The 13,850-nt window shown below is 43.1% G+C and overlaps 1 protein-coding gene across 1 annotated transcript in view; it reads right to left on the bottom strand.

The window, feature by feature from the left end:
• Window positions 1–6,069, bottom strand: part of LOC123770886 (proton-coupled folate transporter) — a 30,956-nt gene extending 24,887 nt beyond the window's left edge. The window contains exon 1 of the mRNA XM_045763073.2: window positions 3,702–6,069. Coding sequence (XP_045619029.1) covers window positions 3,702–3,851 — 150 coding nt within the window. The 5' untranslated portion in view covers window positions 3,852–6,069. The remainder of the gene's footprint in view (window positions 1–3,701) is intronic.
• Between the last annotated feature and the right edge of the window lie 7,781 nt (window positions 6,070–13,850).

Genomic DNA, 13,850 nt, shown 5'->3' with positions numbered 1-13,850 from the left:
GATCTGAAGAACCTTATAGGTAAAAAGAGAGTTTGGTACAAAATGATTAAGAATGGGGAAGTCAGTTTAGAACAAGAATTCGTATAACTGGTTATAAATGTTAAAAAAGAGATAAGGAAAGCAAAAAGAAACTATGAAGTTCGATTAGCAGGGCAAGCAAAGACAAATCATAAAGTTTTTGTCAGTTTTATCGAACGAAGATTAGGGAAAGGATAGGTCCATTAAAATCTGAGACAGGTCAGATAACTGATAATGACGAGATGAGTAGTATTTTTAATAAATATTTTATATCTGTATTTACTAAAGAGGAACTTAACACTATGCCTTCAGCCGAACAAGTCTATGTGGGTGGGGACGAGGACAGGTTGACTAGTTTAGCAGTTACCAGGGAGGATGTAATTAAACAAATAGTAAAACTCAAACCAAACAAATCCCCAGGGCCGGATGAAGTGTTTGCCAGGGTGCTTAAAGAATGCAAAGAGGAGCTTTGCGAGCCACTGTCTATCATATTTAATAAATCAATAGAATCAGGCAGAGTGCCAGAGTCATGGAAGGTAGCTAATGTGGTACCAATTTTCAAGAAAGGAGATAGATCACATGCGTCAAACTATCGGCCAATTAGCCTAACGTCTATTGTGGGAAAGTTACTTGAATCGATAATTACAAATACAATTCGTCTTCATCTTGAAAAACATAAATTAATAAATGAGTCGCAACATGGTTTTACGAATGGCCGTTCATGTTTAACAAATTTGCTATAGTTTTATTCCAGTATGGTTGAGGCAGTTGATAGTGGTAAGGATTGCGATGTTGTGTACCTTGACTTTAGCGAAGCTTTTGATACAGTGCCACATGAAAGACAGATTAAAAAGATAGAGGCTCATGGTATTGGGGGTGCTATATTAAGCTGGATTAGGGCATGGCTATACCAAAGAAAACAGAGAGTTAATAAAAATGGGGTCAAGTCGGAGTGGGAAAATGTTGTAAGTGGAGTGCCTCAAGGCTCTGTCCTGGGACCTCTGTTGTTTATAATATATATAAATGATTTAGATTCAGGTTTGAGTAGCAACATTTGCAAATTTGCCGATGATACAAAAATCGGCAGGGAAATTATCACGGAAGAAGACTCACTATCACTTCAAGTTGATCTAAATTGGGTTTTGAAATGGTCAAAAGATTGGCAGATGCAGTTTAATGCTGATAAATGTAAAGTTCTGAGGCTAGGTAATGATGATAGAGTTACAAGATACGAGCTAGATGGTGTTGAGATTGTGAAGTCGGATTGCGAAAGGGCTCTGGGAGTAATGATTAGTAAGAATTTAAATCCAAAGGATCAATGCATGAATGTTCGTAATAAGGCAAATAGGACTCTGGGATTTATTAATCGAAGCATTAGTAGCAAGACACCTGGTGTTGTTCTTCGGCTATATCTTGCTCTGGTTAGGCCCCATTTAGATTATGCAGTTCAGTTTTGGTCGCCGTACTATAGAATGGATATAAATTCACTTGAACATGTCCAGTGTAGGCTGACAAAGTTAATTCCCCAAATTAGAAATCTTTCATATGAAGAAAGATTAACAAAGCTTAAATGGCATTCACTGGAAAGGCGAAGAGTTAGGGTTGACATGATGGAGGTTTACAAGTGGATGAATGGACATAACAAAGGGGGCTCTAAAAGTATCAACACAAGACAGAACACGAAACAATAGGTATAAATTGGATAAGTTTAGATTTAGGAAAGACTTTGGAAAATACTGGTTGGTAATAGGGTTATATCTTGAGGTTATCTTGAGATGATTTCGGGGCTTTTTTAGTGTCCCCGCGGCCCGGTCCTCGACCAGGCCTCCATACCCAGGAAGCAGCCCGTGACAGCTGACTAACACCCAGGTACCTATTTTACTGCTAGGTAACAGGAGCATAGGGTGAAAGAAACTCTGCCCATTGTTTCTCGCCGGCACCCGGGATCGAACCCGGGACCACAAGATCACAAGAGCAGCGTGCTGTCCGCTCGGCCGACCGGCTCCCTAGGGTTGTTGATTTGTGGAACCAATTACCGCGTAACGTGGTGGAGGTGGTCTCCCTCGATTGTTTCAAGCGCGGGTTGGACATGTATATTAGTGGGATTGGGTGGCTATAAATAGGAGCTACCTCGTATGGGCCAATAGGCTATTTGCAGTTACCTTTGTTCTTATGTTCTTAACATGGTGTTATCTTACACGTGGCGGAATAACATTGTTTTATCTTACACTTGGGAACATCACATTGTGTTAAATTACACCTGGGGGAGCATAACTCTGTGTTATCTTGCACCTATTGGCATAACATTGTGTTATCTTACGCCTGGGGGCATAACACTGTGTTATCTTACACCTGGGGGCATAACATTGTGTTATCTTACGCCTGGGGGCATAACATTGTGTTATCTTACACCTGGGGGCATAACATTGTGTTATCTTACACCTGGTGGCATAACATTGTGTTATCTTAAACCTATGGACATAACATTGTGCTATATTAGACCTATGGGCATAACGTTGTGTTATCTTACACCTGCGGACATAACATTATGTAATCTTACACCTATGGGCATAACATTGTGCTATCCTAGACCTGGGGCATAACGTTGTGTTATCTTACACCTGGGAGCATATTATGTTATCTTATACCTATGGGCATAAAATTGTGTTATCTTACACCTGGGGCATAACATGGTGTTATCTTACACCCGGGGGCATAACATGGTGTTATCTTACACGTGGCGGAATAACATTGTGTTATCTTACACCTGGGAGCATAACCTTGTGTTATCTTACACCTGGGGGCATAACATTGTGTTATCCTACACACGTGGGCATAACATTGTGTTATCTTACACCTTTGGGCATAATATTTTGTTATCTTACAATGTTATGAGGGTATAACATTGTGTTATTTTACAATGTTATGGGGGCATAGCATTGTGTTATCTTACACCTGAGGGAAAACATGGTGTTATCTTACACTAGAGGCATAACTTGGTGTTATCCTACACCTGAGGGCATAACATTGTGTTATCTTACACCTAGGTCCAAAATATTGTGTTTTCTTACACCTAGGAGCATAACGTGGTGTTATCTTACACCAGAGGGCATAACATTGTGCTATCGTACACCTGGGGGGGCGTAACATTGTGTTATCGTACACCTGAGAGCATAACCTTGTGTTATCTTACACCAGGGGGCACACCATTGTTTTATCTGACACCTGGGGGCATAACATGGTGTTATCTTACAAGTGGGGACATAACATGGTGTTATCTTACTCCTGGGGGGCATAACATTGTGTTATCTTACACCTGGGGGCATAATATTGTGTTATCTTCCACCTATGGGCATAACTTTATATTATCATACACCCATAGGCATAACATTGCGTTATCTTGCACCCTTTGGCATGATATTGAGTTGTCCTACACCAATGACACGATATGGAATCATACACATATGGGTATCTCATTAATCGATCTTACATATGTGGTTATATAATATTATATAATCTCTCCCACCCACTTTTACCATCGGGTATCGAACGCCGTCCCTGCAAGAAGCAAGGTCCTTGCTCTACCTACCATGTCAAGAGATTGCGTTTATTGTGTAATAAATGATTTTTTGCAGTGAAAACTTTATTTTCCCCCAAATTCACGCATAAAGTTGAACACTTACATGTGGGGGGAGCCCGAAGTTGACGGAGCATATCTTGTTCAACTGAACATTCTCGATGAAGAGGAGCATGGCCTCTTTGCACGCTCCGTCGACGAGCATGACAGGTTCCACAGTAATGGCCCTCAGTGCCGTCATTATAGTTCCGGCCATCCTGCTGTGTTGGTCTTGCTCCTTCACAGCACTCGCTAGTTACTGCTGGGTCAGCTGTCTCCCTCCACCAACACTCACTAGTTACTGCTGGGTCAGCTGTCTCCCTCCACCAACACTCGCTAGTTACTGCTGGGTCAGCTGTCTCCCTCCACCAACACTCGCTAGTTACTGCTGGGGCAGCTGTCTCCCTCCACCAACACTCGCTAGTTACTGCTGGGGCAGCTGTCTCCCTCCACCAACACTCACTAGTTACTGCTGGGTCAGCTGTCTCCCTCCACTAACACTCGCTAGTTACTGCTGGGGCAGCTGTCTCCCTCCACCAACACTCACTAGTTACTGCTGGGTCAGCTGTCTCCCTCCACCAACACTCGCTAGTTACTGCTGGGGCAGCTGTCTCCCTCCACCAACACTCGCTAGTTACTGGTGGGTCAGCTGTCTCCCTCCACCAACACTCGCTAGTTACTGCTGGGGCAGCTGTCTCCCTCCACCAACACTCGCTAGTTACTGCTGGGTCAGCTGCCTCCCTCCACCAACACTCGCTAGTTACTGCTGGGGTCAGCTGTCTCCCTCCACCAACACCCGCTAGTTACTGCTGGGTCAGCTGTCTCCCTCCACCAACACTCGCTAGTTACTGCTGGGCCAGCTGTCTCCCTCCACCAACACTCGCTAGTTACTGCTGGGTCAGCTGTCTCCCTCCACCAACACTCGCTAGTTACTGCTGGGTCAGCTGTCTCCCTCCACCACCCTTCAAATTTTCCAGGTCACATTCAACTGATTCCATTAATATGTTCAAGTTCCCCTAGAGCTTAGAGTTCCACATGAGTTTCTCCAGTCTCCCTTGAGGTTAAAGTCCCTTTTGAGATTCTCCAAGTCCCCCTTGAGGTTATGCAAGTCACCCTTGAACTTAAGACTCAGGGCCACATTGCAGTAAGGCGGGGATTCTCCCTGTTACCTTCAATACCTGTCTTGGGTTACCTGAGGCCCAGGGAAGATAGGATACGCCCCCTGAACCAGGGGAGGAGGGGAACGGGGCCTTCCCCTCAGATACGTCTTGCTGAGGGAGGATGCTGAGACAGGATCCTGAGGGAGGATGTTGAGGGAGGATGCTGAAGGATGCGTGAGAGATGCTGAATAAAGAACGCTAGAAATGCTGACGAACAAAGCCAGAGAACGCTGACTAAGAATCCATAATGACGCTGACGAAGACGAAGCGGGTCGCGTCACGACGTTTTGAGTCGTCAAAAGATCTCCTCTTTCTCTCTCTCATCTCAAGACATTGTTGACACGAAGAATTACACTCCAACTGTTGTTTCGATTCACAATTATGTCCTCATAAAACGTTTTCTTCAAGATCGGACACACCAGCAAACTTTACTATCAAAAAAATATATATTTGTTTAGTCTACGGCTTACAAGACTATTTTAAATAGGTGTAAAATTTAATACTCCAAATCTTAATAAAAAATCAAATACTAGATATTTTCTTTTATTTAAAACGTATTAACTGAAGGAAAATTATTTATTTCCTGTGGGTTATTGCAATGGATGAAGGAAATGGTTCTTTCAATAGGGGTATGCCTTCATTTTGTAAACAAATGAAAGCAGTGTTTGTCCAAGAAGATGAAGGCAGCGTCTGTCCTACAAGATGAAGAAGGCAATTTCTGTACCAGAAGATGAAGAAGGTAGATTCTCTCCAAGAAAATGTAGATAGTTTCTGTCCCAGAAATGACTGTGTGCCAGATAGAGACTGCGCCTCCCACACGTCGACCAGGACAAGTCCTCCTACAACGCCTCCCACTGTCGACCAGGACAAGTCCTTCTACAACGCCTCCCTCACGTCGACCAGGACGACCCTTCCTACAACGCCTCCCACACGTCGACCAGGAGAAGTCCTCCTACAACGTCTCCCACTGTCGACCAGGACAAGTCCTTCTACAACGCCTCCCTCACGTCGACCAGGACGACCCTTCCTACAACGTCTCCCACCGTCGACCAGGACGACCCTTTCTACAACGCCTCCCACACGTCGACCAGGAGAAGTCCTCCTACAACGTCTCCCACTGTCGACCAGGACAAGTCCTTCTACAACGCCTCCCTCACGTCGACCAGGACGACCCTTCCTACAACGTCTCCCACCGTCGACCAGGACGACCCTTCCTACAGCGTCTCCCACAACATACTGCGGGCTGTACAGGTGTGTGGTGGTTCGTCTCAACCGATGCAAAGTCAACTGCTTTTTCCCCCCTAGGCTACATCTGCCAGGCAGAATCCGTCTTATGCACCTGTGAAATAGATTTGGTTTTCTTCCTTTCTGCTCATGGAAACTTTACTGTGTTTTTTGGTAATGTATCAACAACGGTAAACTCAGGCGTCGGTAAATATCAAGTGTCTTCAGACGCTTCGCTAAAAAGTAGGAAAGTTGTACAGAATTGATGTACATTACATTACATCAATTGATGTACATTACATCAATATACAGACAGAAATGATGACATTATGATTTATTAATGCGAATGCCCCTAGGAGCTGTGATGCAGATTCGAACCTATGTGGAGGGTGTTCCCAGATGCACGCTCTAAACGACCACACCATGACTTGGTCACCACAGTTTTGTTATGTAAGGCATAACAAACAAACACACTGATGAACTGAACATAGCCGAACACGGGATACAATAACAAGTAGGGGGGGAGATGATTGCGACATGGAAGATCCTAAGGAATGGTAGCAGCACAACGAAGAGGCGTGGATGACAGAGGCACAAGGAAGATATTTCATCAGTGAAAAAGTTGTGCAGAGATTAACGTCAAGAGGAGACATGATTACGTCATGTAAAATCCTTTAAGGCATCGACAAAGTGAACAGTATCGAAATGCACAGCAATAACAGGTCGTGTCTCCTCGCACATAATCTTGAGGTTATCTTGAGATGATTTCGGGGCTTTAGTGTCCCCGCGGCCCGGTCCTCGACCAGGCCTCCACCCCCAGGAAGCAGCCCGTGACATCTGACTAACACCCAGGTACCTATTTACTGCTAGGTAACAGGGGCATTCAGGGTGAAAGAAACTTTGCCCATTTGTTTCTGCCTCGTGCGGGAATCGAACCCGCGCCACAGAATTACGAGTCCTGCGCGCTATCCACTAGGCTACGAGGCCACCTTTGGCCTCGTAGGCCATAATGCACCAATTTTTTTCCGAAATGGACCAATGCGTCTTTTTTTTTAAGATTTTTTAAGATATTTTTTTTTTTTTTTGGGGGGGGGGGGGGAGGGAGGACATTCAAAGGCACCACAATACTGACGCTTTCTGACCATTGTCCACGCGGGACAATGGTCAGAAAGCTAATTACCTTTGATTTCAATATTTATGGCTGTAAAAGCCGTAATTTTTGTATGTTTCGGGTAAGACTAAACCGTTTTATTTTTTGTGTTCCAATCAAGTCCCCCAATTTTTTTTTTTACAGAAAGTTGAATGCAGGTGGAGCCAGTGTGACTAGAGGGTACCGTTGTTACGGTGTACTGGTACTGTTGTTACAGTGTAGTGGTACTGTTGTTACAGTGTAGTGGTACTGTTGTTACGGTGTACTGGTACTGTTGTTACAGTGTAGTGGTACTGTTGTTACGGTGTACTGGTACTGTTGTTACAGTGTAGTGGTACTGTTGTTACAGTGTAGTGGTACTGTTGTTACAGTGTAGTGGTACTGTTGTTACAGTGTACTGGTACTGTTGTTACAGTGTAGTGGTACTGTTGTCACAGTGTAGTGGTACTGTTGTTACAGTGTAGTGGTACTGTTGTTACAGTGTAGTGGTACTGTTGTTACAGTGTAGTGGTACTGTTGTTACGGTGTACTGGTACTGTTGTTACAGTGTAGTGGTACTGTTGTTACAGTGTAGTGGTACTGTTGTTACGGTGTACTGGTACTGTTGTTACAGTGTAGTGGTACTGTTGTTACGGTGTACTGGTACTGTTGTTACAGTGTAGTGGTACTGTTGCTACAGTGTACTGGTACTGTTGTTACAGTGTAGTGGTACTGTTGCTACAGTGTACTGGTACTGTTGCTACAGTGTACTGGTACTGTTACAGTGTAGTGGTATTGTTGTTACAGTGTACTGGTACTGTTGCTACAGTGTACTGGTACTGTTGCTACAGTGTACTGGTACTGTTACAGTGTAGTGGTATTGTTGTTACAGTGTACTGGTACTGTTGCTACAGTGTACTGGTACTGTTACAGTGTAGTGGTATTGTTGTTACAGTGTACTGGTACTGTTGCTACAGTGTACTGGTACTGTTGCTACAGTGTACTGGTACTGTTACAGTGTAGTGGTATTGTTGTTACAGTGTACTGGTACTGTTGCTACAGTGTACTGGTACTGTTACAGTGTAGTGGTATTGTTGTTACAGTGTAGTGGTACTGTTGTTACAGTGTACTGGTACTGTTGTTACAGTGTAGTGGTACTGTTGTTACGGTGTACTGGTACTGTTGCTACAGTGTACTGGTACTGTTGTTACAGTGTAGTGGTACTGTTGTTACAGTGTACTGGTACTGTTGTTACAGTGTGCTGGTACTGTTGTTACAGTGTACTGGTACTGTTGTTACAGTGTACTGGTACTGTTGTTACAGTGTTCTGGTACTGTTGTTACAGTGTACTGCTTGTGATAACTGTTATCATTGAGCTATGAGGAAAGACAGAGAGAAGTGGACCATATCACACAGGAGGGAAAAGAGAGATAGGGTGGGACATGATAACAACATACACGATTCTAAGGGAAATTGACAAAGTAGACAAAGCAGCCAATAACAGCAGAAGGAGGGGTCATAGATGGACACTGGAGACGCAAGTGCGTCACTGAGACGTCAGGAAGAACGTTTACAGTGTCAGAGATGTCAGTTAATGGAACAGGTTAGACGTAAAAGTCATTCAAGGAAACTCGATTCAAAGTTTTAAATGTAAATACCGTAAAAGCGCGAGAAATGTGTCAAATGTGTTAGTTGAAGCCTCTGAGGAAGCAACTAACACAACACTTTACAGGAACTTCTTTTCGACGGCTCACGAAACGGAGGAAAGTGTCCTGAAAGATATTATTAAGAGGAACGTTATCCCCACAGACACAAATCAGAAGATACAATTAACAATTTACTACAAAAACAAGAAGATGGCAAACCTACTTATGAAGAACTCTCCAAACCCCAAACAGATCGCCTTAAAAGAGACCAACGTCGTCTGTACCCACTTGGGGGTCTGTCAGCCCCAAAGATCTCAGTATATAGGCAAGACAACAACGTCTCTCTCTAGGCGATTAACAAAGCACAAGCTAAAGTCAAAACCAGCAATCAACAGCCAATTAACACATAATTACATTCTACCCACTTCTAAACCCCAAACCAACACAGAAACAGGAAAAGGATGAACATGGAACATGTTGATCAAAACCACACACTAAAAAGTGAAGGGACGACGACGTTTCGGTCAATCCTGGACCATTCTTCGTGTTGGGTCGTCGTCGTCCCTTCACTTTCTAGTGTGTGGTTTTGGTCAACATGTTTCAGCCACGTTATTGTGACTCTTCGTCTGAAGATAGAACATACAATGGCCTCTTAAAGCCCATTATGCCAGTGATCAACTTGTTCATCTCAACCTTATGTTCTTGCGGCTTCTTGTTCTTCTAAGGCAGGGTTATTGGATCCTGTCTCTGCGTTCGCTCGGGGTCTTGAAGTGGGTAGGATGTAATTATGTGTTAACTGGTTGTTGATTGCTGCCCTTGACCTTTTGATGTGTAGCGCCTCGCTGATGTCCAGTGTTCTGTTGTCGTTATACCTGTCCATTATTTCAGTGTTGGTTATTAAGATGTCTCTGGTGATGGTCTGGTTGTGTGAGGAGATTATATGCTCCTTGATGGAGCCCTGTTGCTTGTGCATTGTTAATCAATGCTATGCTTGTGCATAGCGCTTTGTCATGGGTTCGTATCCTGGCGTGGGAGGATTTACTGGGAGCAAATCCTTAACTGTAGCCTCTGTTTAACGCAACAGTAAAATGTGTACTTGGATGAAAAAACGATTCTTCGCGGCGGGGATCGTATTCCAGGGACCTGCCCGAAACGCTACGCGTACTAGTGGCTGTACAAGAATGTAACAACTCTTGTATATATCTCAAAAAAAAAAAATCGCCTCGAGACGTCGTGGTCTTGCCTATATACTGAGATCTTTGAGGCTGACAGTCCCCAAGTGGGCATGTAAAGGCATAGACGACACTGGTCTCTTAAGGCGTTCTGCTTGGTGTCTGGAGAGTTCTTCATAAGTAAGTTGGCGGTGTTACTTTACAAAGACCAACGTCGTTTAATACTGCATATATTATTATAATATGTACGACGTGCTTTGCTACGGCCAACTTATCCACTGAGTAAAGTAAAGTTTCCAACTTAAAGTAAACTTATCCAACTTAAAGTAAAGTTTCTGAAACAAGATGTTCAGTATATCCCTGGTTTTTCTATTCATCTTAAAATTAAGATTCCCGAAGGGAACATCGATCATAAATATTTTATTAAAACGATATGGAAGACCTACAGTTACGTTATACAGAAGAATAGAGAAAGTGGATTTCGCAGTTAAGAAGGCTCACTTGGATTTGGAATTTCTACAAACCTGTAAGGCGCATCGTTTGGTCCCAAGATTCATCAGGTTTAAAGTGTATTCCGACAAATTTGCGTTGACAAGTGAATATAATTCTTGGTTATTAAGATTGTTGGACTTAGAAATTTCGGAGAAGCAGAAGCGGGTAAATAAGTTGAAAAGTGAATTGCACGTGTACTTGGAGAAATTCAAGATCTTGGTTTCCTGGGTTGATTTTGCATCCATATATATATATATATATATATATATATATATATATATATAACTGAAAATATATATATATATATATATATATATATATATATATATATATATATATATATATATATATATATATATATATATATTGTGACGATAATCTCCTTCAAGAGATTGAGCCTGCTCTTCCCTTCATAACTACGTCGTCACAATTATATAATACGACTATGGAAGAAATGTCCAACAACGACAACAACACCAGCAAGGCTTGCCAGGGTGAGCAAAACGTATGCAGCCAGCCACCTGTTCGAACTCCAACCACCAAACTACCCGTTGATCGCTACGGCTCCGCTGATTGGTCGCCGGTCTGGCTGCACCTGCACTCGCCCCCCATACTACCTGATGTCTGGGGTCGCCCCAACATCAGTCCTCAGAATGTTCAGTGCTTTCGTGGCCATCACACCTCCCAGCTAGACTCTAGCGTGTACTGAGAGAGGTGGTGGCTTTAAGCCAATATTCCAGCACCTCCCACTTAACTTTGTGTTGCACTTCTTGTTATTTTTGCCTTAACGTAACTTTTCATTGTGTCATTTAAGTATTCTTATTATTTTGATTCATTGATTTTATTATAAGAATTTGTTTGTGCATTTTATTCATGTTTTGATTTATTTAACGTAATTAAAATTTCATTGTTAAAGTTTACTTGTGTTTTGTGTGTCTTCTCCTTACCTTACTACAGACGAAGTTCCAGTTTTTTCTATTTTTTTTTTATAACTATGTGACGAGGCCATACCCCTAGCCTTAAACAGCCGAACACCAACGCGTTACCGTCACAAGTTATATGGGGGCCTGTCCGGGAGCTTCACTCAGGTACTGGTGCCAAGTGGTAATTTATGGTAAGCGTATTTAACTTTGTTAACGTAGCTTTACTATTTTTCATTCAATTTCATTTTTTATAAGGTGCGGTGTATTGTGCATTACGAGAGTAACATATAGTGAAGGTGAGACAACTTTGGATTACGTGGTGACTGTAGGCCTCAGTCATACTCTTAATTGGTCATCTCTCCCTCCATGTTATTACTCGTATTTACCATCTATGTCCCTTGAATATTTCTCATTCTGACAGATCATCATATTGGTACCCTGGTACTGTGGTCTGCCCCGGGTCAAGAGTACCCAATCTTCTGCAATCTGACTGTAGGAGGACAAAGAGGGCCATAGTTCCTCTAGCTCGAACTTTAGTTGCTGAATTGGGACCTCAGCAGCAGTTCTCGTCACCAGTTGACACCTCGCACCCCTACACGTCAGTCAGAGATGATGATACATACAACGGTAGGGAATTAGCTTATTTTTTCAGAGCACAAAAGTTCGCTAATTCTGTAAGTATCATATTAAATTCAGTGGGAAAAACTTGCTTTATGTCCTATAGAGACTTGGCAAGGTATGCCTACATCCTTGGACTACCAATTTTACTTTTGAAGCATTTAACTGTTTCATTTGTTTTCGAAACTCTGTTTCATTTGTTAGTAGGATTTTCTTGCCCTTATTCTCTTACATGAGTACCGGGTACAAGATTTCCTGCGCCCTTGATTTAATTTAATCATTTAATATCTTTCACTTAACGTTAATTGTTAAAGATCACACAGGATAGGTACCAGTTGCCACGTTGTCCTGTTTCTGACATTTCATTATTGAACATTCGTGTACCTTTATTTGCTAATTTCACCATGTTTCGTCTCCAAACTTTCCGTGCAAATCCAGCAGGTGAAATAGGGACTTTAAGTCGTGCCAAGAGGACTGAACTACAAACTCTTGCACATGAGTATCAACTAGAAGTTCCCTACCAAGCCAACAAAAATGACCTACACAACCTGTTGCTGGATTACTATTTAGAGCAAGGTAAGATAGACTCTGAAACTCATGAAACTTACTATATTGCAGATAAAACTGACTTGGCAACGATGAAACTTAAACTAGAGCTGGCTAAGATTGAACGTGAGCAGCAAAGAGAAGCAGCTGCCATACGAAGGGAAGAACACGAACGCGAAGCCGCTTTGAGGAGAGACGAACACGAACGTGAGGTCGCATTACTCCGTGAACGTGAACGAGTACAGCTTGAAACACTCCAGGAGCGGGAACGCTTACAGCTTGAAACCAAACAACGCGAGTTGGAAATACAACGCGAACATGACAAGCAACAAGCAACTCTGGCTCTAGAGTGTCGTCAACGTGAAATCGCCTTGGAAACTTCCCACTTCACTCAACGCCAACAAGCTACTGCCAATCTTCCCGTCAGTTTTAATATATCACATGCAAGTAAGTTAATGCCATCCTTTGTAGAAGCAGAAGTTGATGTGTTCTTTACCACCTTTGAAACCCTTGCTAATCAACTCAGTTGGCCTGTCAACCAATGGGCCACACTTCTCAGAGTCCATCTTACAGGTAGAGCTGCAGTCACACTCAGTACTTTGGCGTCTGAGAATGACTACTACACTCTGAAACAAGCAGTGTTGGACGCCTACCTACTTTCCACCGAAAGTTATAGAAGGAAATTCCGTGACCACCTGAAGGCAAGTACCACTACCTTCCTCGAGTTTGCTAACACGAAACGGAGGTATTTCATGAAATGGCTGGAAGCAGCACATGTCTCTACTTTTACAGAACTCGTCAACCTGATGCTTGTTGAAGAATTCTTGAGACGTGTGCCACCTCCTGTCCGCCTCTACTTAGCAGATAAAGAAGAAACCGACTACCTGAAGTGTGCTAAGTCGGCTGACACTTACAGCCTCATCCACCGGCTGACACCTGAACCATCCTCCAGTAAGAAGTCGTGGTACAGTTACGAGAAGGTGAGCCCCGATCAAGCTGGTTCACAACTGTACTGCAAGTATTGTAGACTCTATGGACATACCATAGACAAGTGTGGTAAGTCTCAATACAAGGGAACCACTGACCAACAACGACCCAAACCAACTCCTCCTAAGTCCGGTAAGCCTGTGATGAATGTTGGTGTTGATGTTAATGATCTTTCTCTTTTCAGTAACCACCTGTATACTGGAACTGTCTCTGCCAACGGTTCAAATCCGGAGGGACGTTTCAAATTGAAGATCTTGAGGGACACAGCGGCTCTACAATCGATCATTTTGAAGTCGGCTGTGCCCAACATCGTCTACAC

This window comes from Procambarus clarkii, chromosome 14 (genome assembly GCF_040958095.1).
Source record: "Procambarus clarkii isolate CNS0578487 chromosome 14, FALCON_Pclarkii_2.0, whole genome shotgun sequence".
Lineage (NCBI taxonomy): Eukaryota > Metazoa > Arthropoda > Malacostraca > Decapoda > Cambaridae > Procambarus > Procambarus clarkii.
Note: the sequence above shows the minus strand (reverse complement) of the source record. Positions and strands in the feature narration are given on the sequence as shown.